Raw genomic sequence first — 23,102 nt, 5'->3', positions numbered from 1 at the left:
CCCGCCCCACCTCTCCCTCCCCTCCCCCCGGCCCTGCGCACGGGCCGCCCCTCCCCCCGCCTCCCCGGCCCCTCTCACGGTGCCAAGATGGCGGCGGCGGCGGGCGGCGGCAGTTGCCCCGGGCCTGGCTCCGCGCGGGGCCGCTTCCCGGGCCGGCCGCGGGGCTCCGGCGGGGGTGGGGGCCGCGGCGGACGGGGCAGCGGAGCCGAGAGAGTGCGGGTAGCTCTGCGGCGCGGCGGCGGCGCGACGGGGCCGGGCGGAGCCGAGCCTGGGGAGGACACGGCCCTGCTCCGTTTGCTGGGGCTCCGCCGGGGCCTGCGCCGGCTCCGCCGCCTGTGGGCCGGCCCGCGCATTCAGCGGGGCCGAGGCAGGGGCCGGGGCCGGGGCTGGGGCCCCAGCCGGGGCTGCGTGCCTGAGGAGAGCAGTGACGAGGAATCCGACGATGAGGTGAGGCAGTCAGAGGCGTCCCCAACGCCGGGCGGGGCGGAGGCCGGGGGGCTTCCAAGGGTCTGGGTGGCCCCGAGGGGTGGCGTGAGAAAGCGAGGTTCTCAGGGTCCTTGCGGAGGGATGGTGGGGCCCTGTGGATAGGCCTGGGAGGAGATAGGCTGCACGGAGGTGTCGGTGCAAAAGGCCTCCGAAAGTGGGTAGAGAAGCCGGGCTGCAGCTGGGCACTTGGGCCCGAGGCACATCCTGCTGAAGTGTCCTGGGATGATGATCTTGGTAGTTGGCAAAGCTATGCCAGTAGAGGTTTGAGCGAGAAGACTGTGGGTACCGCATGCCCAACCAGTGGAGGTTGACAGCAGCAGCGTGGCTTTAGTGGACCTAGGCTAGGGCTCTCTGGGCTCTTACCTGTAGGCTGCTCCGCCTGGCCTTACAATTTGACACATCACTGGTTTCACCAGTACCCTGATTCTTTTTCTTAAGGTGGAGGGATGGTAGCCTGGTGGAAGGCTTCCTCTCAGGGGCACAGATTGAAGAGAAATGGAATAAAGGCTGAGGCTGGGAACTCTAGCAGGTCTGAGTTCAGCTCAGGATTTATCCTCAGCCTCCCAGAAAAGTCAGGAAGGTGTGGGTTGTATTACTTAGGACAGTGTGTAGTAACCTGAGGGCTCAGAGTAGAACCTATTACAGTAAACCATTTGAAACACACACCCCACTTGGGTGCCCCGTTCCCATCTTCATTCAGGAAGAAACTACATTCTGAGAGTGAGTAAACAAGTCCCACCGTTTTCTGAGTTAGAGGATGAGGGAATCTGAGGGTAGTGTTTACTTCCTGGCCTGGGAAGACCCCGTTCTCTTCCCTTTTGGGCCAGTGAACCACTGGTGGCTGTGCTGATGTGGTCCGGCACAGGGGATGGGGGATCAGAATACCCTGTGCCTCTGTCCCTAGGGAGAGACCCTGTTTTCTATTCTTCTTACATCTTCCAGCTTCTTAAGTTTTTCTGTAAATAGGTAGGGGTATGTTAAGAGGGAAACTGGGGATATATCTCCATACCTGAGTCTCAGGTGAAATGAGGGCTTTGGCACTGACTGCTGTTTTTCCCCTCCACCTCTGGTCCCCTAAATCAGGAGTTTCAGGGTTTTCATTCAGATGAAGATGTGGCCCCCAGTTCCCTGCGCTCTGCGCTCCGATCCCAGCGAGGTGAGTGATGGGGAAACTCTACCTCTGTAGTTTTACAGGAATGTGATTCTTGCTCTTTGTGTCAGCTCTTCCCTGTTCCGCTAGAGTCTCCATCAGTTACAGAGTGTGTTCTGTGTTCAAGCCCAAGCTAGGCTGGGCTGTGGGGGAAACAGACAAGTAAGACTTAGTCCTTGCCTTCCTGGAGTGCCTTCTTCAGTCTGCAGGGCTAGCTTGACCCATCTCCCCACACCTATTCTCCTTTTAGGTCGAGCCCCCCGAGGTCGGGGCCGCAAGCATAAGACGACCCCCATTGCGCCTCCTCGCCTAGCAGATGTTGCTCCTACCCCCCCAAAGACTCCTGCCCGGAAACGGGGTGAGGAAGGCACAGAACGGATGGTACAGGCACTGACTGAACTTCTCCGGCGGGCCCAGGCACCCCCAGCCCCCGGGGCCGGACATGTGAGCCTTCCACTCCACGTCGGTCTCGGGGACGGCCCCCAGGACGGCCAGCAGGCCCCTGCAGGAAGAAGCAACAAGCAGTAGTGGTGGCAGAAGCAGCTGTGACAATCCCCAAACCCGAGCCCCCACCTCCTGTGGTTCCAGTAAAACACCGAACTGGCAGCTGGAAGTGCAAGGAGGGGCCCGGCCCAGGACCTGGGACCCCTAAGCGTGGAGGACAGGCTGGGCGAGGAGGCCGTGGAGGTAGAGGCCGAGGCCGAGGCGGGCTCCCTCTCGTCATCAAGTTTGTTTCAAAGGCCAAAAAAGTGAAGATGGGACAGTTGTCCTTGGGAGTTGAATCAGGTCAGGGTCAAGATCAACGTGAGGAAAGCTGGCAGGATGCCCCCCAAGGAAGAGCTGGATCTGGACAGGGAGAGGGCCCCTGCTGGAGGAAAGAACAAAAGCTGGAGGAGGAGAAAGAGAAGGAGACAGAAGAGGAGAAAGGCAAGGAGAAGGAGGAAGAGAAGGTAGAGGGAGCTGGACCTGAAGAGATGATGCTGGCGGAGGAAAAGGAAGAGGCAGAGCTGCCATCCCCACCCTCGACTCCTCCAGAGCCTCCAGCCCCTGCAGCCCCTGCAGCCCCTCCACCCGCTCCACCCCCTCCACCCCTTCCGTCTCCTCCATCTCTTCCACCTCCTCCACCCCCTCCACCCCCACCACCCCCACCGCCCCCACCACCCCTTCCACCCCTCCCTCCTCCCTCAACTTCTCCTTCGTCCCCACTTTGTCCTCCACCACCCCCAGTGTCCCCTCTGCCCCCACCATCACCTCCACCACCTCCTGCCCCAGAGGAGCAGGAAGAATCCCCTCCTCCAGTGGTTCCAGCTACATGCTCCAGGAAGAGGGGCCGGCCTCCCCTGACTCCCAGCCAGCGGGCAGAGCGAGAAGCTGCTCGGGCAGTGCCAGAAGGTACTCCTCCCACTCCAACCCCCAGCACCACCACGGGAGGCCCTCTGGAAGACAGCCCCACTGTGGCCCCCAAAAGTACCACCTTCCTGAAGAATATCCGGCAGTTTATTATGCCCGTGGTGAGTGCCCGCTCCTCCCGTGTCATCAAGACACCCCGGCGATTTATGGACGAAGACCCCCCCAAGCCCCTAAAGGTAGAAGTCTCACCTACTCTGCGGCCTCCTGTTGCCATGTCCCCACTCGCCCCCCCAGAACCGGCACCAGCTCCCTCTCCACCGCGTGCCCCAACTCCCCCCTCTACCCCAGTCCCGCTTCCTGAAAAGAGACGGTCCATTCTAAGGGAACCCACATTTCGCTGGACCTCACTGACCCGGGAACTGCCCCCTCCTCCTCCTGCTCCTCCACCGGCCCCACCTCCACTCCCTGCCCCTGTCACTCCATCCCGGAGGCCCCTGCTCCTTCGGGCGCCTCAGTTTACCCCAAGCGAAGCCCACCTGAAGATCTACGAATCGGTGCTTACTACTCCTCTTGGGGCCCCTGAAGCCCCTGAGCCAGAGCCTCCTCCCGCCGATGACTCTCCAGCTGAGCCTGAGCCACGGGCAGTGGGCCGCACCAACCACCTCAGCCTGCCTCGATTTGCCCCTGTGGTCGCCACTCCTGTCAAGGCCGAGGTGCCCCTTCCTGGGGCGCCAACTCTGAGCAATGGGCAGCAGCCTCAGCCTCAGGCTCAGCTACAGCAGCCCCTACAGGCCTTGCAAACCCAGCTGCTGCCCCAGGCATTACCACCACAGCAGCCACAATTACAGCCACAGTTACAACTGCAGCCACAGCCGCCACCACAGCAGCCGCCACCACTGGAAAAGGCCCGTGTTGCAGGCTTGGGTTCCTTACCACTGTCTGGTGTGGAGGAGAAAATGTTCAGCCTCCTCAAGAGAGCCAAGGTGCAGCTGTTCAAGATCGATCAGCAGCAGCAGCAGAAGGTGGCGTCTTTGTTGCCGGTGAGCATGGTGCTTTGGCCAGGCTCCTGCACCCATCGTCCAGCCTTGCTTCTCTTAATTCTCCTTAACTGCCTGTCTCCTCAGTCAGCCTCCAGTATTTCAGGGAACGCTCAGAGCCAGTCCTTTCCTGTCTCTCAGCTTCCTATATTCCTTCCCTGACCCCGTCCCTCCCCCACGCTAGTCCGCTGGTCCTATCTTTCCTCACTTTCCAGCCTCTGACCCTGTTTATTCCCCCCACCAGCCGAGCCCTGGAGGGCAGATGGAGGAAGTCGTGGGGACTGTCAAGCAACTCTCAGATAGAGGTTCTGTCAGGTCTGAAGATGAATCGATGGAAACTAAGAGAGAGAGACCGTCGGTATGGAGTGGGAGGAAGGCCCTCTGAAGAAGGCTGGTTGCAGGAGCACAAGGGGCTACTTCCACATGTATTCCTGGTTTCTCCTCCCCTAGGGCCCCGAGTCCCCCGTGCAAGGCCCCCGCATCAAACATGTCTGTCGTCATGCTGCTGTGGCCCTAGGTCAGGCCCGGGCCATGGTGCCCGAAGACGTCCCCCGCCTCAGTGCTCTTCCTCTCCGGGATCGGCAGGACATCGCCACGGAGGGTAGGGGCGGGTGTGTTGTGGGAAGATTTGACAGCTGTGTCAAGTTTGGGGGCGAGCAAATGCACCAAGAGCCTAGGAGGGTGGGCGCTGAGTTGGATGCTTGGGGCAGGTGGCAAGTGGGTTGGAGTGCTGGGTCTTAGAGCAGATTTGGGGCACCAGGGACCTGAGCACTGTGGGAAAGTGGAGACCAGAGGGCCAATTGAATGGGATCTAGGTAAAAAGCCCAGTGGCTTTGTGACTCCATTCCTCCTTCTGCGTTACGCTAGATACGTCATCAGCATCTGAGACTGAGAGTGTCCCATCACGGTCTCGGCGGGGAAAGGTGGAGTCAGCAGGGCCTGGGGGAGACTCAGAGCCTGCCGGGTCTGGAGGGACCCTGGCCCAAACGCCCCGGCGCTCGCTGCCCTCCCATCATGGCAAGAAGATGCGGATGGCACGGTGTGGACACTGTCGGGGCTGCCTGCGTGTGCAGGACTGTGGGTCCTGTGTCAACTGCCTGGACAAGCCCAAGTTTGGGGGCCCCAACACCAAGAAGCAGTGCTGTGTGTGAGTAGCCTGGGCGGAGCCTCTGTTCCCACCCATGGTTGTCAGTCACCCAGGCCTCCTGCCCCGCCAGAGCAGTGGGATTGGCATCCTTGTGGAGAGCTTCCTCTCTTCCCCCAGACCACCAGTCCCCTACCCTGGTGACGTGCTGCTCCCCTCCCCAGATACCGGAAGTGTGACAAGATAGAGGCTCGGAAGATGGAACGGTTGGCTAAAAAAGGTAACAGGACTTGAGGAGTATTTCTTTATACAACCGTGTTTAGATCCGTGGTGTGGAGGAAACTATGTTTTCTTTGTTCTCTTCCCCTTATCTTTGCAGTCTCCTACCTTTGTTGTCTTTCCATCGTGTGCTTTCATATCTCTCCTGTACTCGTTCTCTTCTGCCCCACTTCTTTTTGGCTTTTGTCCATCCCAGTGTCCCATGTCCCTGGCTGAGCTCAGATCCTACTAAGTCCCCTGTTCCCACAGGCCGGACGATAGTGAAGACGCTGTTGCCCTGGGATTCCGATGAATCTCCTGAGGCCTCCCCTGGTCCTCCAGGCCCACGCCGGGGGGCGGGAGCTGGGGGGCCCCGGGAGGAGGTGGTGGCCCCCCCAGGGCCCGAGGAGCAGGACTCCCTCCTACTGCAGCGCAAGTCAGCCCGGCGCTGCGTCAAACAGCGACCCTCCTATGATATCTTCGAGGACTCGGATGACTCAGAGCCTGGGGGTCCCCCTGCTCCCCGGCGTCGGACCCCCCGAGAGAATGGTGCGAATTGCTTGTTGCTTCCCCTTTCAGTTAGTCCCGTGTCTTTTGTGTAGAAGGGGCGGGGTTCCCAGACCTGGGGCCCTACCAGTATGTTAGAGAACATAGCTGACTGCAAGGAAAGGAGGTAGTTTGGTGTGGATAGGGAGAACTGGTGCGTGAGGTTTTCAGTAGCTTATTGAGCCGGGTCATCCTAGTGGGTCCTAGTTAAAGATGGCCCTGGGGATCCAGGTAACATTAGGGGGTTGTGGAGAAAGGGGAATAGGGAAGGAAGAACCTCACCTATTTAGGGTGAGGAATCTCTAAATAGGGGAACCTCACCATTTATGTGTCTTGCCTAGAGCTACCAGTACCAGAACCTGAGGAGCAGAGCCGGCCCCGCAAACCCACCCTGCAGCCTGTGTTGCAGCTTAAGGCTCGAAGGCGCCTGGACAAGGTCAGCAAGGCCCCACACCAAGAACCCTGAGCCCCGTGGAAGGCATGGCTCCTGCCCTTCGGGAGCTTCCTAGCAAGTCAGGGTAACGGACTCACCTGAGTGCCGTGTTTTCCACACCAGAGGACAGGCCCTGAGGGGTAAGGCAGGCCTGTCCTTCTGGAAAGCAAAGTAGGATCTGGGCAAGAGACAAGGCTGGGCAGACTGGGGGAAACGGCAGTGTGGAGGGAGGTCTGCAGAGGGTGAGCCTTGGTGGCCTTCCGATCACCACCTCCCTTTCTAGGATGCTTTGGCCCCTGGCCCCTTTACTTCTTTTCCCAATGGTTGGACTGGAAAACAGAAGTCCCCTGACGGAGTGCACCGGGTCCGTGTGGATTTTAAGGTATGGCATTGAGGAAGAGGGTCTCAAGGACCGTGTTTGGAAGAAACTTGATCGTATGTGAAAAACCAGGGCTTTAAAGAAGAATTTGGCTTGTGTTCCTGGCTGCTCTCTGACCTGCGTCCTCTCTTCCCCTCAGGAGGATTGTGACCTGGAGAACGTGTGGCTGATGGGCGGCCTCAGTGTGCTCACCTCCGTGCCAGGGGGGCCGCCAATGGTGTGCTTGCTGTGTGCCAGTAAAGGCCTGCATGAGGTTGGATCCCCGCCTTTTCCCACAGCCCCTCAGGTCTCCATTGGCCCTCCTTGCCTGAGTTCTTGGGCCCTCTCAGCAGGGTCTCATCCCTGGCCTCTTGGCCTTACACTGTGCCCATTGTTCACTCTCCCCACCCCCAGCTGGTGTTCTGCCAAGTCTGCTGTGACCCTTTCCATCCATTCTGTCTGGAGGAGGCCGAACGGCCCCTGCCCCAACATCATGACACCTGGTGCTGCCGCCGCTGCAAGTTTTGCCACGTCTGTGGGCGCAAAGGCCGGGGATCCAAGGTTTGGGCACGGGAGCCGTGCGAGTGGGTGGAGGCATGGAGGAGAGGGATGTTCTTGTGTCAGTAGGTTCTGCTATTGTTGTCTTTCTCGAACTTCCCAACAGCACCTCCTGGAGTGTGAGCGCTGCCGCCATGCTTATCATCCAGCCTGCCTGGGGCCCAGCTACCCAACCCGGGCCACACGCAAACGGCGCCACTGGGTGAGAGACGAGGCCCACGCCCCTTGCTTTGGAGCTCTAATTAAGGCTGCTACCACCCCCAGACTTACTCTAGGCCAGGGCTTCCATGAGGAGGGAAAGGTCAGAGGTCCTTGTGAGAGTGTATCTGATAAACAGCATTTTCTCTTCTGAAATTTCATATAAACGAGACATACGTGCAAAACTTATAAAGGATGATTGCAGGGGCTCATGGATTCCAAGGTCCTGGGCTCAGAATCCCCTGCTCCTGCCTGATCTCCACTCCTCCCTGTCTCCCTGTGCCAGTCTCCCCCACTTCATTCCTCTCCCTCCTTCCTCCTTGCTTCTCTTGCTCACTTTTTTTCCTCTTACCTGTCCTTTCTCATTTGTCTCCTGCCTGCCATCCAGTCTTCTTTGCCCATCTCCTCCCACTGTACCCCCCAACACTGCTCCAGGCTGCTCCCCCTAATGTCACCCTGCCCCCCCCGCCCCCAGATCTGCTCAGCCTGCGTACGCTGTAAGAGCTGTGGGGCGACTCCAGGGAAGAACTGGGACGTCGAGTGGTCTGGAGATTACAGCCTCTGCCCCAGGTGCACCCAGCTCTATGAGAAAGGTGGGGACCTGTCAGGGGACCTGGGCCCTGGGGGACACCGGGCAGTGGGCCAGGCTCCTAGACAAGCAGGACAGATGTGTTTTTCTAGTGGCTTTGTATTCTCCTCTAGCCGCGGAACCTTTCCTTCCATTCATGGTACTTTCCCACGGAAGCCTAGCCAGTACCTCAGATAGAGGGACATACTTTCTCTGAGGACAGTGGGAGTGGGGGGGCCTAGATCCCATTGTTGTGGTGGTCCCTGACATGTCCCCTGGGTCCTCAGGACTCTACTGAGCACTTTGAAAACCCGGGCTTTCCCCATTTGCTCAGGCAGCATATTTAGCAAGGTTCTTTGTGAGGCATTGGGGTCACAGGGTTAAAAGAGGCTTTATCCTCAGCCAACGATTTGAGAATAGTAGGGACCCAAGATGGAACATAGCAGAGGCAGCCCTCACGGCAGCCAAGAGGTGGTGGCCCCAGAGAGACCTCCAGGGGACAGGTAGTGGCCCCAGCTCCTCTGACTTGCCCTTTTCTTCCCTTTTCTGCAGGAAATTTCTGCCCAATCTGCACACGCTGCTATGAAGACAACGACTACGAGAGCAAGATGATGCAGTGTGCACAGTGTGACCACTGGGTGCACGCCAAGTGCGAGGGACTCTCGGGTGAGCAGCAGAGTGTCTGGGCTGCTGCCTCAGCCCGGAGGGGGTCCCCGTCCTACCCACAGCACAGGCCCTTATGGGACAGGTGGGCTTAATATCCTTGGCAACCTCTAGGGGCTGCTGAGAGCCAACTCTCACGTCCTCCCAAACCATTCTCTCCTATCCTACTTTGGCTGTTTTAGATGAAGATTATGAGATCCTTTCTGGGCTGCCAGACTCCGTGCTATATACCTGCGGACCGTGTGCAGGGGCCACGCACCCCCGCTGGCGAGAGGCCCTGAGTGGGGCCTTGCAGGGGGGCCTACGCCAGGTGCTCCAGGGCCTACTGAGCTCCAAGGTGGCGGGCCCATTGCTGCTGTGCACTCAGGTCTGGGGGCTCGGGAGGTAGGGGGGGTGGGGCCAGGCCCAGCACCAGCCCTGCTGACTTCCTGTCTCTGCAGTGTGGGCAGGCTGGAAAGCAGCTGCACCCGGGGCCCTGTGATCTGCAAGCCGTGAGTCGGCGGTTCGAGGAAGGCCACTACAAGTCCGTGGTGAGTGGGACACAGAGGAACAGGTGGGTGTCAGGAGGAGGGGGGTTGGGGGCGGGGTGGGGGCTCTGATCCTGACAAGCTCCCTTACAGCACAGCTTTATGGAGGACATGGTGGGCATCCTGATGAAGCACTCAGAAGAAGGAGAAACCCCAGAGCGCCGGGCTGGAGGCCAGATGAAGGGGCTCCTACTGAAGGTGAGAACTTTGGGGAAAGCCTATAGGGTGGCTTGAATGGAAGTGGGGAAGAGAGAGTGGGTACTTCAGACCCTGCCCCCACCAACTTGCCTGGGGAAGCCAGTTCTTCTCATTTTGTTAACCCACTCCCCAGCTGCTAGAGTCTGCGTTCGGCTGGTTCGACGCCCATGACCCCAAGTACTGGCGACGGAGTACCCGGCTGCCGAAGTGAGCAAGGCTGGGTAGCAGGAGGGGATCTAGGGGATGAGGGCAAAAGCAAGGGCACATGGGAATCCAGGGTCAACCTGGGCTGAGAATGGACGAGGAATAGAGTTAGCATCTAGAGGGCGGTGGAGCCAGGAGGAGCGTCCTTGGGGATTCTAGGTCAGCAAAAACTCAGATTGTGCAGTTAGCCCGCTTTGTTTCTACTTTGTGCAAGGTAGTGTTGGGGACAGCAATGAGTTAGCCATGTTTGGGGGGGTGGGAGTTGAAGTTGAACAGGCACATTAATGCCTGATAAGCCAGATTGTCAGGGTGGTGATGGGAAAGTCCAAGGGGATATGAGAGCCCAGAGAAGGTTCCTAGGGCCTAAGACTTTCCAGAAGAGATGACAGCTGAGATGTGGAAAAAGAGTTATTACAGACATGAGGAACAGCATTTCACGTGTCACAGGTGGCATGGGGGGGCCCCGGCTCATTTGGGAGACTGGGAGAAATGCCATATGGAGAGAGGACCAAGTGTGTCATGGCATGTTTAGGCTAAGATTTGGGTGGCCACCCATGTTAGACGTGTCAGATGCTGACCCTGCCTGTCCACAGCGGAGTTCTTCCCAATGCCGTGTTACCTCCATCCTTGGACCATGTCTACGCTCAGTGGAGGCAGCAGGAACCAGAGACCCCAGAATCAGGGCAGCCTCCAGGGGACCCCTCAGCAGGTACTGGGAAGTGGGGGCTGGAAGCCAGGGCCCCTGAGTTGGTGGAACAAACTCTAGGTCCTGATTCTGGAACTTCCCTTTCCACACCCCTTCCAGCTTTTCAGGGCAAGGATCCAGCTGCTTTCTCACACCTGGAGGACCCCCGTCAGTGTGCGCTCTGCCTCAAATATGGGGATGCAGACTCTAAGGTGAGGGCTACCATGTGAAGTCCCAGGTTTTGGGGCTTAGTCCCTGGGGCCTCGCCTCACACCATTTCTCCTCTGCCCCCAGGAGGCGGGACGGCTCCTATACATTGGGCAGAATGAGTGGACACATGTCAACTGTGCCATTTGGTCAGCTGAAGTGTTTGAGGAAAATGATGGCTCCCTCAAAAACGTGCATGCTGCTGTAGCTCGAGGGAGGCAGATGGTGAGAGCCCGGGCCTAGAGAGGTGGGCAGCCCTGGGGTCTCAGGTAGGGCCCCCTGCAGGGGAGACAGCTCCTGTTTCACAGTCTTTACCCCAACACGTCCTTTCACCGCTGGTCCTGGGTGTCATTTTTTGGTTGTCCCAGGACTCTGGTGCTGCAATGAGAGCGGCTACCCCCCCACCCCCATTTGAGCTTGAAGTCTGGGAGATTAAAAGTTGGAAGATCTTTTGTTGATTCAACCTGTTCTGGATGCTTTCTATGCAGTGTGGTACTTAGCTCTTACTGTGTTCCTATGAGATGAGGTATTGACGGGGCTAGAACCTCTCCTCGCCAGTGTGGGACCTGGGTTAGGTGCCGTAGGATGCCTCAGGATTAGGAAGTGAAGCACAGGGGATATCTACTTGGTGGGAGGTCAGTGAAGATTAAATGAAATGATACAGGTTTCACATTAAAATGGTGTGAGAGGGACATCTGGCTCAAGTCAGAAGAGCATGCAACTCTTGATCTCGGGGTCTTGAGTTTGAGCCCCACGTTGGGTATTCTTAAATAAATATTTAAGAAATTATGTGAGAAAGATGGTAAATGCTGCTAAGTAAGCGTTAGCTGTTGTTATTTTTCTCTCTACTGCAACACTCTGCTTCAGAAAATTTGAAGTAGGTTTGATACGCACCTGGCATTGGATGCATCTAGGGAAGAGGTTATGTTTGGTGAGTGCCTTTGCTATGCGAGGTGCTGGGCTAGACTGGGGCCCAAGCAGAGTCTCACAGACAGTGATGCTGAGCATCAGACCCGGGTCTCGGTCACTGGCTTCTCCCGTCAGCAGCCCCTTCCACCCGCAGCGCTGTGAGCTCTGCCTGAAGCCTGGAGCCACGGTGGGCTGCTGCCTTTCCTCCTGCCTCAGCAACTTCCACTTCATGTGCGCCCGGGCCAGCTACTGCATCTTCCAGGACGACAAGAAAGTTTTCTGCCAGAAACACACAGACCTGCTGGATGGCAAGGTGAGTCAGGACCATGGGGGAGACAGCTCCACACTGCTCTCTCTTTTTCCACTCATTGGCCCCTTTAGCCCCTCAGCCCTTCCCAGCTACCTCTTGGTGTCTCCCTTGTTTTCCTCAGTCCTTGAGCCAGGCACCCAACTGTCCAGTCCTTGCGTCCAGAGCCTTCCCTCACAGCCCCCTCGCCCCCCCCCCATCAATCCAGCAACCCCATTTGCCACCCACCTCCCAGGAGATTGTGACCCCCGATGGGTTTGATGTTCTCCGCCGAGTCTATGTGGACTTTGAGGGCATCAACTTTAAGCGAAAGTTCTTGACGGGGCTCGAACCTGATGCCATCAATGTGCTCATTGGTAAGCCTCTTGCTCTGTACCCTGGTCTTCCTGACCCTGCCTGGCCCCACCCTTCTGATCACTTCTTTGCACTGTAGGTTCCATCCGAATTGACTCCTTGGGTACCCTGTCTGATCTCTCGGACTGCGAGGGACGGCTCTTCCCCATTGGCTACCAGTGAGCAGCCCAGGGGGCCTGGGTGGGGTTGAAGGACTCCAGGACTGGATCCCACTTCCCAAGCTGTCCTGACTCTCTTGACCCACACACCCACCTGACAGGTGCTCCCGTCTGTACTGGAGCACAGTGGATGCTCGGCGGCGCTGCTGGTATCGGTGTCGTATTCTGGAGTATCGTCCGTGGGGTCCAAGGGAAGAGCCAGTTCACCTGGAGGCAGCAGAGGAGAACCAGACCATTGTGCACAGCCCTACCCCTTCCTCAGGTATGGGTGTTGGAACTCCCTCATTTCCTTCCCTGAATGCTGCCCTCAAACGGTTTCCCACTACCCGGTTCCCCTCTCCCCTAAAGATACTCTAGGTTTTTTGTCGTTCTTCCGTTTGTCATGGTGTCAGTAACTGATAGCATTATGTGCTAGCGACTGTGCTCAGCATTTTGCAGGAAGTGAGGGAAGAGCACCATGCTACCTACTTGTGGGGGGTGGCAGCTTCTGGACAAACAGATGTTTATGGCCACCTGACTTGGGGTTATGTGCTCCCGTGGTGCTCCTCACAGCCTTACAAGGAAGGTGCAAGCTCTGCCGAACTGCAGCTTAAAAAGGGCAGTTGCTCTCTACGTAACACGGTGGTGGAATCGGGATTCAAACCGAATTGGTCCCCTCATGGCTGTACCAGTGCTGAGGGATGTAGCCAAGCGCTGGATGGCACACCTCAAAGATTGGGCTTGGAGATCAGTAAAAGAGGTTGTGAGCTGAAAGGGAGAAGGAAGAGATTCGGATTATGTTTGCAGAAAAGGAGTTTGTGCCAGGTTCCAATATGAAGTGGAGAGGGGAGGAGGGTGCAGCCACCCTGGCTGGAAGCAGGGGAGTGTTGGAGGCGGCAGCAGAGATTTGTTCTCACAGATCGGGTGGAGCCAGGTAATGGGGAGCCCCAAGCGCCAGCATGAGGCGGATGTGTTTGATGTGGCAGGGATGCGCAGTGCAGGTGAGAAAGTGGTAGGACTGGCCCTGCTGGAGAGCGCGCAGTGCCCCTTGTGGAATGTGGGGCCTGAGTCAGAGAACAGTAGGCAGCCAGGAATGGGGGAGATGGCAGAGATGGGTGAGGAGGAGTTACAGAGGGCCCCTGACCCAGGTGTGTGTGGACATTTTGAAGAAACCACAGAGGGGTGTGGAACCTGGGTGATGACTGGGAACCAGTGCACATTGTGACCAGACCATTGGGTGGGGGTGGAGAAGCCTTGGTTGGCTCAAAAGAAGGGAGGGTGTGTGAGGAGAGGCTTTGACAGGGTCCTTGTCATTCCTGATGCCACTCTCCTGCCTCTTTAGAACCCTCGGATCATGTGGACCCCCCGCCAGATACAGATGCCCTCATCCCTGGAGCTCCTGAGCACCACTCACCTGTTCAGAACCTGGACCCCCCACTTCGGCCAGATCTCAGCATTGCCCCTCCTCCAGCCCCCCGTTCCTTCTCAGGGGCTCGAATCAAAGTGCCCAACTACTCACCATCCCGGAGGCCCTTGGGGGGTGTCTCCTTTGGACCCCTGCCCTCCCCTGGTGAGTACCTGGGACTGTTGGGGAGACGGGGTGGGTGGGTGAGGCAGGAGCTTGTGGCTGACACTGACCCTTCCCCCCAACAGGAAGTCCATCTTCTCTGACCCACCACATCCCTACGGTGGGAGACCTGGACTTTCCAGCTCCCCCCAGACGCTCCCGTCGTCCCAGCCCCCTGACCCCAAGGCTGCCACCGTCGCGGCGGGCCTCTCCCCCTCTCAGAACCTCCCCACAGCTCAGGGTGCCCCCTCCTACCTCAGTCGTTAGAGCCCTCACACCTACCTCAGGGGAGCTGGCTCCCCCTGGCCCAGCCCCGTCTCCTCCACCACCCCCTGAAGACCTGGGCCCAGACTTTGAGGACATGGAGGTGGTGTCAGGACTGAGTGCTGCTGACCTGGACTTTGCGGCCAGCCTGCTGGGGACTGAGCCCTTCCAGGAAGAGATTGTGGCCGCAGGGGCAGTGGGGAGCAGCCACGGGGGTCCAGGGGACAGCTCAGAGGAGGAGGCTAGCCCTACCCCCCGCTATGTCCACTTCCCTGTGACTGTGGTGTCTGGCCCTGCCCTGGCCCCTGGTGCCCTCCCTGGAACCCCCCGCATCGAACAGCTGGACGGAGTGGATGACGGCACAGACAGCGAGGCAGAGGCAGTCCAGCAGCCTCGGGGCCAGGGGACTCCTCCTTCAGGGCCAGGAGTGGGCCGGGCTGGGGTCATCGGGGCTGCAGGGGACAGAACCCGACCTCCTGAGGACTTGCCGTCAGAAATTGTGGATTTTGTGTTGAAGAACCTAGGAGGGCCTGGAGAGGGAGGTGCTGGACCCAGAGAGGAACCCCTCCCCCCAGCACCTCCCCTGGCCAATGGCAGCCAGCCTTCCCAGGGCCTACCCCCTAGCCCAGCTGACCCCACTCGGACGTTTGCCTGGCTCCCTGGGGCCCCAGGGGTCCGGGTATTGAGCCTGGGCCCTGCCCCTGAGCCCCCCAAACCCGCCACATCCAAAATCATCCTTGTCAACAAGTTGGGGCAAGTGTTTGTGAAGATGGCTGGGGAGGGTGAACCCGTCTCACCCCCAGTGAAGCAGCCACCTCTGCCCCCTCCCATCCCCCCTACAGCCCCTGCTTCCTGGACTCTGCCCCCAGGACCGCTGCTGGGTGTGTTGCCAGTGGTAGGGGTGGTCCGCCCCGCCCCACCCCCACCCCCTCCTCCACTGACCCTGGTGTTGAGCAGTGGACCCCCCAGCCCACCCCATCAGGCCATCCGCGTCAAGAGGGTGTCCACCTTCTCTGGCCGTTCCCCACCAGCGCCTCCCCCAAACAAGACTCCCCGGCTGGAGGAAGATGGAGAGTCCTTGGAGGATGCCCCCCAGGGTCCAGGGCTTAGTGGCAGCGGGTGAGTGAGTGTGCTGCGTCTGGAGGAGGGTGAGAGGTGGGCAGGGGAAAGCAGCTCAGCCTTCTCGGGGTTCCTCCCCCAGGTTTAGCCGAGTAAGGATGAAAACGCCCACAGTGCGTGGAGTTCTTGACTTGGATGAGCCTGGGGAGCCCACGGGGGAGGAAAGCCCAAGGTGAGTAGCCAGTCCCCTTTCCCTGGAGGCTCTAGGACCTCTGTCCCTTCCTTTTTCTGACAGGTCTCTCCTTACAGGCCCCTCCAGGACCGGTCCCCTCTGCTGTCACTCCCAGAAGGTGGTCCTCCTCGGGCCCCTGATGGTCCCCCCGACCTGCTGCTTGAGTCCCAGTGGCACCACTACTCAGGTAAGAACCGGCCTGTCACTCTGCTTCCCTGCCTTGTGCTTGCCTTAGCTGGGTGGTGGTCAGTTCAGAATCAGGCCACTTCCAAAAACACACATCGCACACCCACCTGGCTATGAGCCCGAGACTAGGTGTGAAGAGTTCTAGAGACACTCTCAGGGAGAGTGTGACCCATGGCAGAAACAGTCCTGGAGAGGAAGTTTCAGCTCCATGTAAGAGGCCCTTCGAAAGTACCCGTGCAGCATGCCCAGGAGCCCGGAGGTCAGCTTCAGAACGTAATCTGCCAAGGTCAGAGGGTTAGGTTCCTAGTAAAGCTGAGCAGCTGGGGGGCGCTGTCAGAATGGGATGGGATTCAGAGCCATGCAGCTAGATAAGAGCACCTGGGTGCCAATGAGGATAGAGCTCACCTAGGACCCAGAGGGGCAGGAACAGTAGGAAGGAGATCACAGGAGAGTGGTGTCCCAGAGGCCCTGGGAAGGGAATAGTCGGTAGTCCTAACTGCCTCAGAGAACACCAGGCATGTGGGGTTTAGGATTGGTGTACCGGCTGGGAAGGATGCTGTATCAGGGTCCAGAATTGAAGACTGTGGTTGATGAGGAAGCCAAAACAAGACTTAGGCATCTTGCCAGCAAGGTTGCGTAAGGGTCTGAGGGGAAGGCAGCAACCTAGAGGGGTTTGTGTGAGGGCTGAGACAGCGGAGCCACGGAGGAGGGGGAAGGGGGCTTGTGGATGGAAGCGGAGGTGGGAGGAGGCATGGTGGTTGGGTTTGAATAGGAGACTGCTGCGTTGGGGGAAAGGTGAGGTTAGCGCACTGGCAGAGACATCAGGACACAGGATGGGGGCACACAGAGTGGATTGGGCTGCCAACCTCAGTGAAGCTAGGAGGGCAGTGCTGTGTTGGTTACCGAGGACCGCGGCAGAGGGGTAGGCTACAGCCAAGCAAGCTGGCGACTGAGCAGCCTGAGGCTCGGAATTTCTTTCTCCTGGCCCGAGTCCTGTCCACATGTGTGGATTCTCTCGTTACGTAGTGCTGAGTTACTGAGCGTGGAAGCGGAGCGAGGTAGACAGAGACTGCTTAACTGAAAGACCGCATATGGGGGTCAGAGGTGGTGTGAAGTTATGGCAGTGACCATGACGGACAGGTCCCCACCCTTAGGGACCACGCCACATTTTGGTAGAGGAAACAGACACGTACATTAGCAAGTGTACCGCAGCTGAGAACGAGCACCGTGAGAAAGAAGGCAATGAGAGCGCCTGGCTGAGGCCCCTGTAGTCAGCCTGTCGGGTTCAGGGAACAATGGAGGTGAGGATGGGGCAAGGGCAAAGAGGAGGTAGAAGAAACTGTCAGAGGTGGATGCAGGGGCACTGAGGCCTGGAGATGATGTGGGCCGCACAGCAAATCAGGTTTAGAGGCATGCCTAGGGCTGGGAGGGCACGCAGTCAGGTTGGCGCAGAGAAGTGGTGTGGGGAGAAGGTGCGGCCACAGTGGGTCCTGCCTCTCTCCTAAAGTGTACTCCACTCAAACTTAGGTTCCCCCCACGCCCGCCCCCCAGCCATGACAGTCCTCAGTCCACACCCTGCTTAAGCAAGCAGCAGCATTTGCACTGATTTCCCTCCTTGCAGCACTTCCTTCTCTGGCTTCCAGAACTCCACCCCTCTCCTCACCAATCTAGTTATACCTCGTCATTGCCCCAGCCTGTCACTTTGGCATGTCCCAGGGCCCTGGCTTTGACTTCTCTATCTGTACTCTCAGATGTTCTCAGCTACTGCATGGCTCTGGATCCCATCTCTAATTCCGACAGCCCCCAGATTGGTTGCTGGGCTCCTAGATCCTGCCACCTGTTTGCCGTCTCCCCCAGCAGGTTGCAAGGGCAGGTTCTCTAAGGGGAATTTCAGACTCAGCATGTCCCAGACTGAGCTCTTGACCTTCACCCCAAACTTGTTCCTCCCTCTCCCTCATCATCTCAGTCATTGGCAGTTTTATCCTTCTGGGTGTTCAGGTCCCAAACCTGAGCTGTCCTTGACGTTCCACTGTCTCTCATATCTACATCTCCTATAGCAACAACTTCTGTCTTCTATGTTTTCCAAATCTTTGGCCCCTGAGAGATCCCTTAAATAGCTCATAAGATACACGTACTTGACTCTGTGGTTAGGGGCCTATATAATAATAAATTTGCAGTATTTACACAGATATGCTGTGTATATAAAAATACATGTGTAAAATGCACCTCTCTGGTATTTTAAATTCTCTGTGAGAGAAAGAATGAGGGGTGTAGATGGGCATTTTTGTAAACTGGGTTTGAATGAACCAGAAGTGTGTCCTGCAGAGCCAGGGCACTCCAGGCCTCTGTGTAAATGCTCATCTAGCCAAGAACTCCCGTAGAAAAGCGACCGCAGGCCCTGTAGAAAAAAAAAATGTCCAGGGGCGCCTGGGCGGATCAGTCAGTTAAGTGCCTGACTTTGGCTTGGGTCATGATCTCACGGTTTGTGAGTTCCAACCCCGCATCAGGCTCTCTGCTGTCAGCATAGACCCACTTCGGATCCTCTGTCTCCCTCTCTCTCTGTCCCTCCCCTGCTTGTGCTCGTTCTCTCTCTTCTCTCTCCAGAATAAGTAAGTACACACTAAAAAGAATAATAATGTCCATCCTGTAGGGTTCGCTGGGTAATTAGAGCAGGAAGAGAGCCACCGACCAAGTATCTGTGCTTGTGCAGGGAGAGGAAGGGAGGGTGGTGGGGAGCCGGGGACTCTGGAGTCCAGGAGTGGTGACCCTCACCTACTGTGACCTGCTGCTTGGGATCAGGTGAGGCTTCGAGCTCCGAGGAAGAGCCTCCATCCCCAGAGGACAAAGAGAACCAGGCCCCCAAACGGGCTGGCCCACATCTGCGCTTTGAGATCAGCAGTGAGGATGGGTTCAGCGTGGAGGCAGAGAGCTTGGAGGGTGAGTCGGGAGTAGTGGTGACGGAGGGCGGGTGTCTGGTGGAGCACCGTCCTGACTGTTCTGGCCCTGCTCCCTCCTCAGGGGCATGGAGAACTCTGATTGAGAAGGTGCAAGAGGCCCGAGGGCACGCCCGCCTCCGACATCTCTCCTTTAGTGGTAAGTGGGGAGAGCCCACAGGGATGCTGGAAGGACTCCCAGAGGACAAGGTGGGCCTCTGCCATGACCTGTGTGTCCTCACCTTTGACTCTCCCCAGGAATGAGCGGGGCAAGGCTCCTGGGCATCCACCACGACGCTGTCATCTTCCTGGCAGAGCAGCTTCCCGGGGCCCAGCGCTGTCAGCACTATAAGTTCCGCTACCACCAGCAGGGAGAGGGCCAGGAGGAACCACCCCTGAATCCCCACGGGGCAGCCCGTGCCGAGGTCTATCTCCGGTGAGAGGTCTGGGGAGCCCTGTGGGAGTTCTCAAGCATGGGAATGAAGTCTGTAGAGATTGGAAACTGAGGCCTGGGAGAAGATGCCAGGCCACTCCAGGAATTATTGCTAAAGTTCATATCAGAAGAACGAACCCCCTCCATTCCCCTTTTCTCTGTCTCCAGTGGTAGCGGTATTTCTTTTGTCAGCGGCAGGCCCAAGCCAATGGGTAGGTAGGTGGCATCTTTTTGAAGGAATGGCTGTGATCCTCCCTTCTTTCCTCCTCTCTCTGCTGCAGGAAGTGTACCTTTGACATGTTCAACTTCCTGGCCTCCCAGCACCGGGTGCTCCCTGAGGGAGCCACCTGTGACGAGGAAGAGGATGAGGTGCAGCTCAGGTCAACCAGGTATGGAGGGCAGGCCAGGGTGCTGGGGGTGTTCTGGAAGGGTCCTAAAGAGGGTGACCAGGGGCAAGAGAGGTCATTCCTGGGTACCAGCCTGTGACACTGCTGACCCCACCAGACGTGCCACCAGCCTGGAGCTGCCCATGGCCATGCGCTTTCGCCACCTCAAGAAGACATCCAAAGAGGCTGTGGGTGTCTACAGGTTAGTGGGGTTGGGGGGGAGGATGCCCCTTGGGTGGATGGACAGGTGCCCTGGTGTGGGGCTGCCTTGGTTCTGTCCCCCTACCCCCTGAGCTCCCCCTTGCCTATCCTACCCCACAGATCTGCCATCCATGGGCGGGGCCTGTTCTGTAAGCGCAACATCGATGCCGGCGAGATGGTCATTGAGTATTCCGGTATCGTCATTCGCTCTGTGCTGACTGACAAGCGGGAGAAGTTCTACGACGGGAAGGTGGGCTCCCCCAGGCCGTGGGAACGAGGGGATAAAGTGGGGCTGATCCGTGGGAACGGAGCACCTGACTGCCCTGTCCTATCCCCGTAGGGTATCGGGTGCTACATGTTCCGCATGGATGACTTTGATGTGGTGGATGCCACAATGCACGGCAATGCTGCCCGCTTCATCAACCACTCGTGTGAGCCCAACTGCTTCTCTCGAGTCATCCACGTGGAGGGCCAGAAGCACATCGTCATCTTCGCCCTGCGCCGCATCCTGCGTGGTGAGGAGCTCACCTATGACTACAAGTTCCCCATTGAGGATGCCAGCAACAAGCTGCCCTGCAACTGTGGCGCCAAGCGCTGCCGTCGGTTCCTGAACTGAAGCCGTGGCTGCCCACCACACCCCCTGCTGCCATCTTGCCCCTCGTCTGGGGGCTCCCTCGTCCCTCCCAGAGCATCTCACCCCCACCCTCCTGTTCAGGGTGGATGTGGGCATGCAGGTGGCAAAGGCCCTGCCTCCACCCCACCCAGCAATCGCCCCCGTCCTGCCCTGGGGGCCCAGGATGTAGATACTGTACAAAGGTTTCTAAATCCCTTCTTTTCTATGCACTTTTTTATTTAAGAGGGTGGGATCCCAGGTGGGAACCTCCCGTAATAAAGTCTGTCAATGTTTGGAGAGGTGGTGTTCCCGTTCGTGTGGTGCTGGGGGCAGGTAGGAGCTCCCGTTTCGCCATGCCTTAGCCCGGGAAGCCTGTCAGCCTCTGTAGAAGGGTGAGGCTATCACTCAGAATTACAAGTAAATTGTGAGGGTCTGTTAAGGCTTCGGAGCAACAAATGTTCAACATATTCCCAGTTAGAATCCGGCTGGGCCCCTGTGAATGAGCTCTCCCCAGGGTAGCAGGGCCATTTCTCGGGGCCATGGGTGCCCAGAGGCACGAGGCCGGCTCCCACATCTGGTCTAGTTGCGTATGGTGGGATGAGGGGATTCCCGTTGGGTCTTGGCCCAGTTAAGACCGTATTTCAAAAGGGCACCTTAGTGAGGCCCAGAGGCAGCAGGCAATTCATGGGAAACTTTATTGAGGAGTAGGCCGAACAAGCCCCAGATCAGCCAAGTTTGGACAGCACCTGCAGCGCATCTGCCCGCCCCAGCTGGGCCAGGTGTGTGCCAAACTGCCCCAGAGAAGCAGAGGGCTCCCTTGCCACCACCATCTCGATCAGGGCCCGCAGTGGTGAGCGACTGGGTCGCAGTGAGTAGGCAAAGGTGGACCAGGCAGCGGGCACTCCGTACCTCGCCGCCAGGTGTCTCGTGGTGCCGCGTGCCATCCCCCCACCTGGCCCAGGTTCCGGATCCAGCAGCACTATCAGCTCCTCCAGCACCTCCAGCTCATCGAGGAGGCGAGACAGGGGCTGTGATGCCAGACTCGGCAGTTCTGGGAGACAAATGGAGGGGTGAGGAAGAGGAAGGGCAATCTTCTAGTCCACCTTTTCCCTCCCTGGCACGTCCCCGACTAACCTCTGCCCAGGAGTGGAACCAGAGAGACCTTATCCCCTGCATCTGATGCCTCCAGGGAGCCTGGAGAGGACGAGGGCAAGGAGAAGACCGTATGGATATTGGTGTCGCCACAAACCAAGCCGGGGTAGGGATGGAGGACTTTTGCCCGGCGGTGACACCGCTGGGCAAGCAGAAGGATCACTGCTGAGGTCACCAGCAGAACCAGCACCATGAGAACCAGCACCACTGGCAGGGCGAAATTCGGCAAGGCCTGCTGAGTGACGTTGCGCTCAGGTGTCCAGGAGACACTGGAAATCGCTGATGGGCTGGGCTCCTGGGAGCTATAGACTCTGGGTTTCCCAGACTTGAGAGGACAGGGCTCCTTGGGAGGGACCGGCTTCTGCAAATAGGTTGGAGTAAAGCTGGAGGCGTGCCCCACCCACTTCTGCCCCCGCTCAGCCTGAACCTCCCATCCTTATATCCCTCAGTGGGACCAAATCCCCACCTGAGCCAGCGACCCACCCCCTAACCCAGGTAGGTCTCCTGATACTACTATTCCCCCAACCCTATTATTCTCTTCAGTGGGACTGCACTCCCTCCCTTAGTCCAGACCCCGCCCACCTAACCCCAAACCACGCCCCCCAGCCCCTGTCCCGCTTCCGACAGGCTGCACCCCTTCCCAGGCCCTCCAGGGCCTACCCGCACCTCTCTGCAGCGACGCTGGGTTCCGCTCCTGCTCCCTGCGGGAGCGGGGGCCGTGGCTCCGGTGCCACAAGGGCTACATAGCTCCGCATTGTCGGGGTTGCACTGCCCAAAGGGACACTCTTTGAAGGGGTATGTCACGTGGTCGGCAAAATCATTGAATCCGCAGTTTTCCGAAAACTCGTAGTCTGGTGGGAAACAAAGTCTCACGTGTGGCCGCCCAGCCCCTCCTCTTCTGCACTAACGACGCCCTTTCCCCTTTGTCCTATCCCGACCTTGTACTCTACTCACCCACCCTATCAGTGGACGTGCCACCCTCCCCGCACTGGCCAAGCAGGCTCAAGACCCTCTCTACACAGGCCCCGCCCCGCTTCGGCACCAAGCCCTACCCACTCCCGATTTAGCCACACAGCCCACCCTCTGAACACCGCCGAGATCCGGCCCCTCTCACTGGCAGGACCACTTCGCCGTGGCACTAACGTAACCCATACCATCCCTTCCGTCACAGGCTCAGCGCCCCTGCTGTCTTATCTGCATAGGGCCGGCCCGCCCCCACGCAGAAGGAAGCCTCACAGACAATAATCCACAGACCTCGTCCCTTCCCCATCTCCTTATCACCTCCTGGCTCCGCCCTCATACCCCGGCCCCTGCTCCTCACCCGGGCAGGGGGGCGGCCCAAAGCGCTGCAGGCAGCTGCTGCAGCACCGGTTATCAGGGTTCCAGTACTCTAGGCGCCCGCAGTGCTGGGAGGCCTCCTGAGGCGCAGCCTGAGCCAGAAGTAGTGCCGCAGTCAGGAGGCGGCGTAGGGGCCCCATCCGGGCGGGGTCTGTAGCCTGGGGGGCCGTGACCACAGAACTTCCGGCCACAGCGCCTCTGTCACACTTTCCAGGAAACCGGGGCAGAAGAAGGAAGCAGTGATGTGGGGGCTTGGGATACCCAAACCGTTTTGGAAGACGGGGAACCTACCGCCCCCCACCCCCAGCCCCTAGTCCAGCTCCTGACCCGTTATTAGAAGGACCACCAAGGCCTCTAGATTGCTAGAATGAGGACTCAGGAACCACAGAGTGGATTCATATCCCACCGCTGCCATCTTCCTTACCTCTTTTCTCATCCCTAAAGCAGGAGAACAGTACCTGTCTCAAAGGTTTATTTCGAAGACTTAAAACCATTACTAGAAGTAAACTGCTTAGAACAGC

The 23,102-nt window shown here is 58.4% G+C and overlaps 2 protein-coding genes across 2 annotated transcripts; one reads left to right on the top strand and one right to left on the bottom strand.

Annotated features, from left to right (window-relative positions):
- The first annotated feature begins 72 nt into the window (after positions 1 to 72).
- Positions 73 to 20,388, top strand: KMT2B (lysine methyltransferase 2B). Its single transcript, XM_043600786.1, is given in 39 exon segments — positions 73 to 447; positions 1,570 to 1,642; positions 1,887 to 2,057; positions 2,060 to 2,671; positions 2,789 to 4,026; positions 4,268 to 4,381; positions 4,474 to 4,624; positions 4,891 to 5,170; positions 5,332 to 5,387; positions 5,636 to 5,914; positions 6,253 to 6,347; positions 6,628 to 6,726; positions 6,863 to 6,976; positions 7,117 to 7,263; positions 7,367 to 7,462; positions 7,934 to 8,051; positions 8,579 to 8,692; positions 8,872 to 9,056; positions 9,130 to 9,219; positions 9,310 to 9,414; positions 9,548 to 9,621; positions 10,212 to 10,327; positions 10,424 to 10,515; positions 10,598 to 10,735; positions 11,574 to 11,732; positions 11,962 to 12,082; positions 12,160 to 12,238; positions 12,340 to 12,500; positions 13,560 to 13,787; positions 13,871 to 15,167; positions 15,250 to 15,339; positions 15,417 to 15,526; positions 18,325 to 18,462; positions 18,544 to 18,618; positions 18,717 to 18,894; positions 19,173 to 19,280; positions 19,396 to 19,479; positions 19,599 to 19,728; positions 19,819 to 20,388. Coding segments are annotated over 39 exon segments (8,151 nt in total). The 5' UTR covers positions 73 to 87; the 3' UTR covers positions 20,095 to 20,388.
- A 380-nt stretch (positions 20,389 to 20,768) lies between these two features.
- On the bottom strand, positions 20,769 to 23,025 carry IGFLR1 (IGF like family receptor 1). Its single transcript, XM_043600715.1, has 5 exons — positions 22,909 to 23,025; positions 22,565 to 22,787; positions 21,910 to 22,094; positions 21,226 to 21,604; positions 20,769 to 21,142 (listed from the first exon to the last, which is right to left on the bottom strand). The coding sequence occupies exons 2-5, from the start codon at positions 22,719 to 22,721 to the stop codon at positions 20,817 to 20,819; spliced, it is 1,047 nt and encodes a 348-aa protein (XP_043456650.1). The 5' UTR covers positions 22,722 to 22,787; positions 22,909 to 23,025; the 3' UTR covers positions 20,769 to 20,816.
- Positions 23,026 to 23,102: the final 77 nt, after the last annotated feature.

This window comes from Prionailurus bengalensis, chromosome E2 (genome assembly GCF_016509475.1).
Source record: "Prionailurus bengalensis isolate Pbe53 chromosome E2, Fcat_Pben_1.1_paternal_pri, whole genome shotgun sequence".
Classification (NCBI taxonomy): Eukaryota; Metazoa; Chordata; class Mammalia; order Carnivora; family Felidae; genus Prionailurus; species Prionailurus bengalensis.
Note: the sequence above shows the minus strand (reverse complement) of the source record. Positions and strands in the feature narration are given on the sequence as shown.

Coding starts and splice junctions, on each gene's coding strand:
- IGFLR1 (XM_043600715.1), bottom strand. CDS start 22,721: ATGGGGCCCCTACGCCGCCTCCTGACTGCGGCACTACTTCTGGCTCAG. Junction 22,095..22,564: donor TGGGCCGCCCCCCTGCCCGG/GTGAGGAGCAGG, acceptor GTTTCCCACCAG/ACTACGAGTTTTCGGAAAAC. Junction 21,605..21,909: donor CCCAGCGTCGCTGCAGAGAG/GTGCGGGTAGGC, acceptor ACCTATTTGCAG/AAGCCGGTCCCTCCCAAGGA.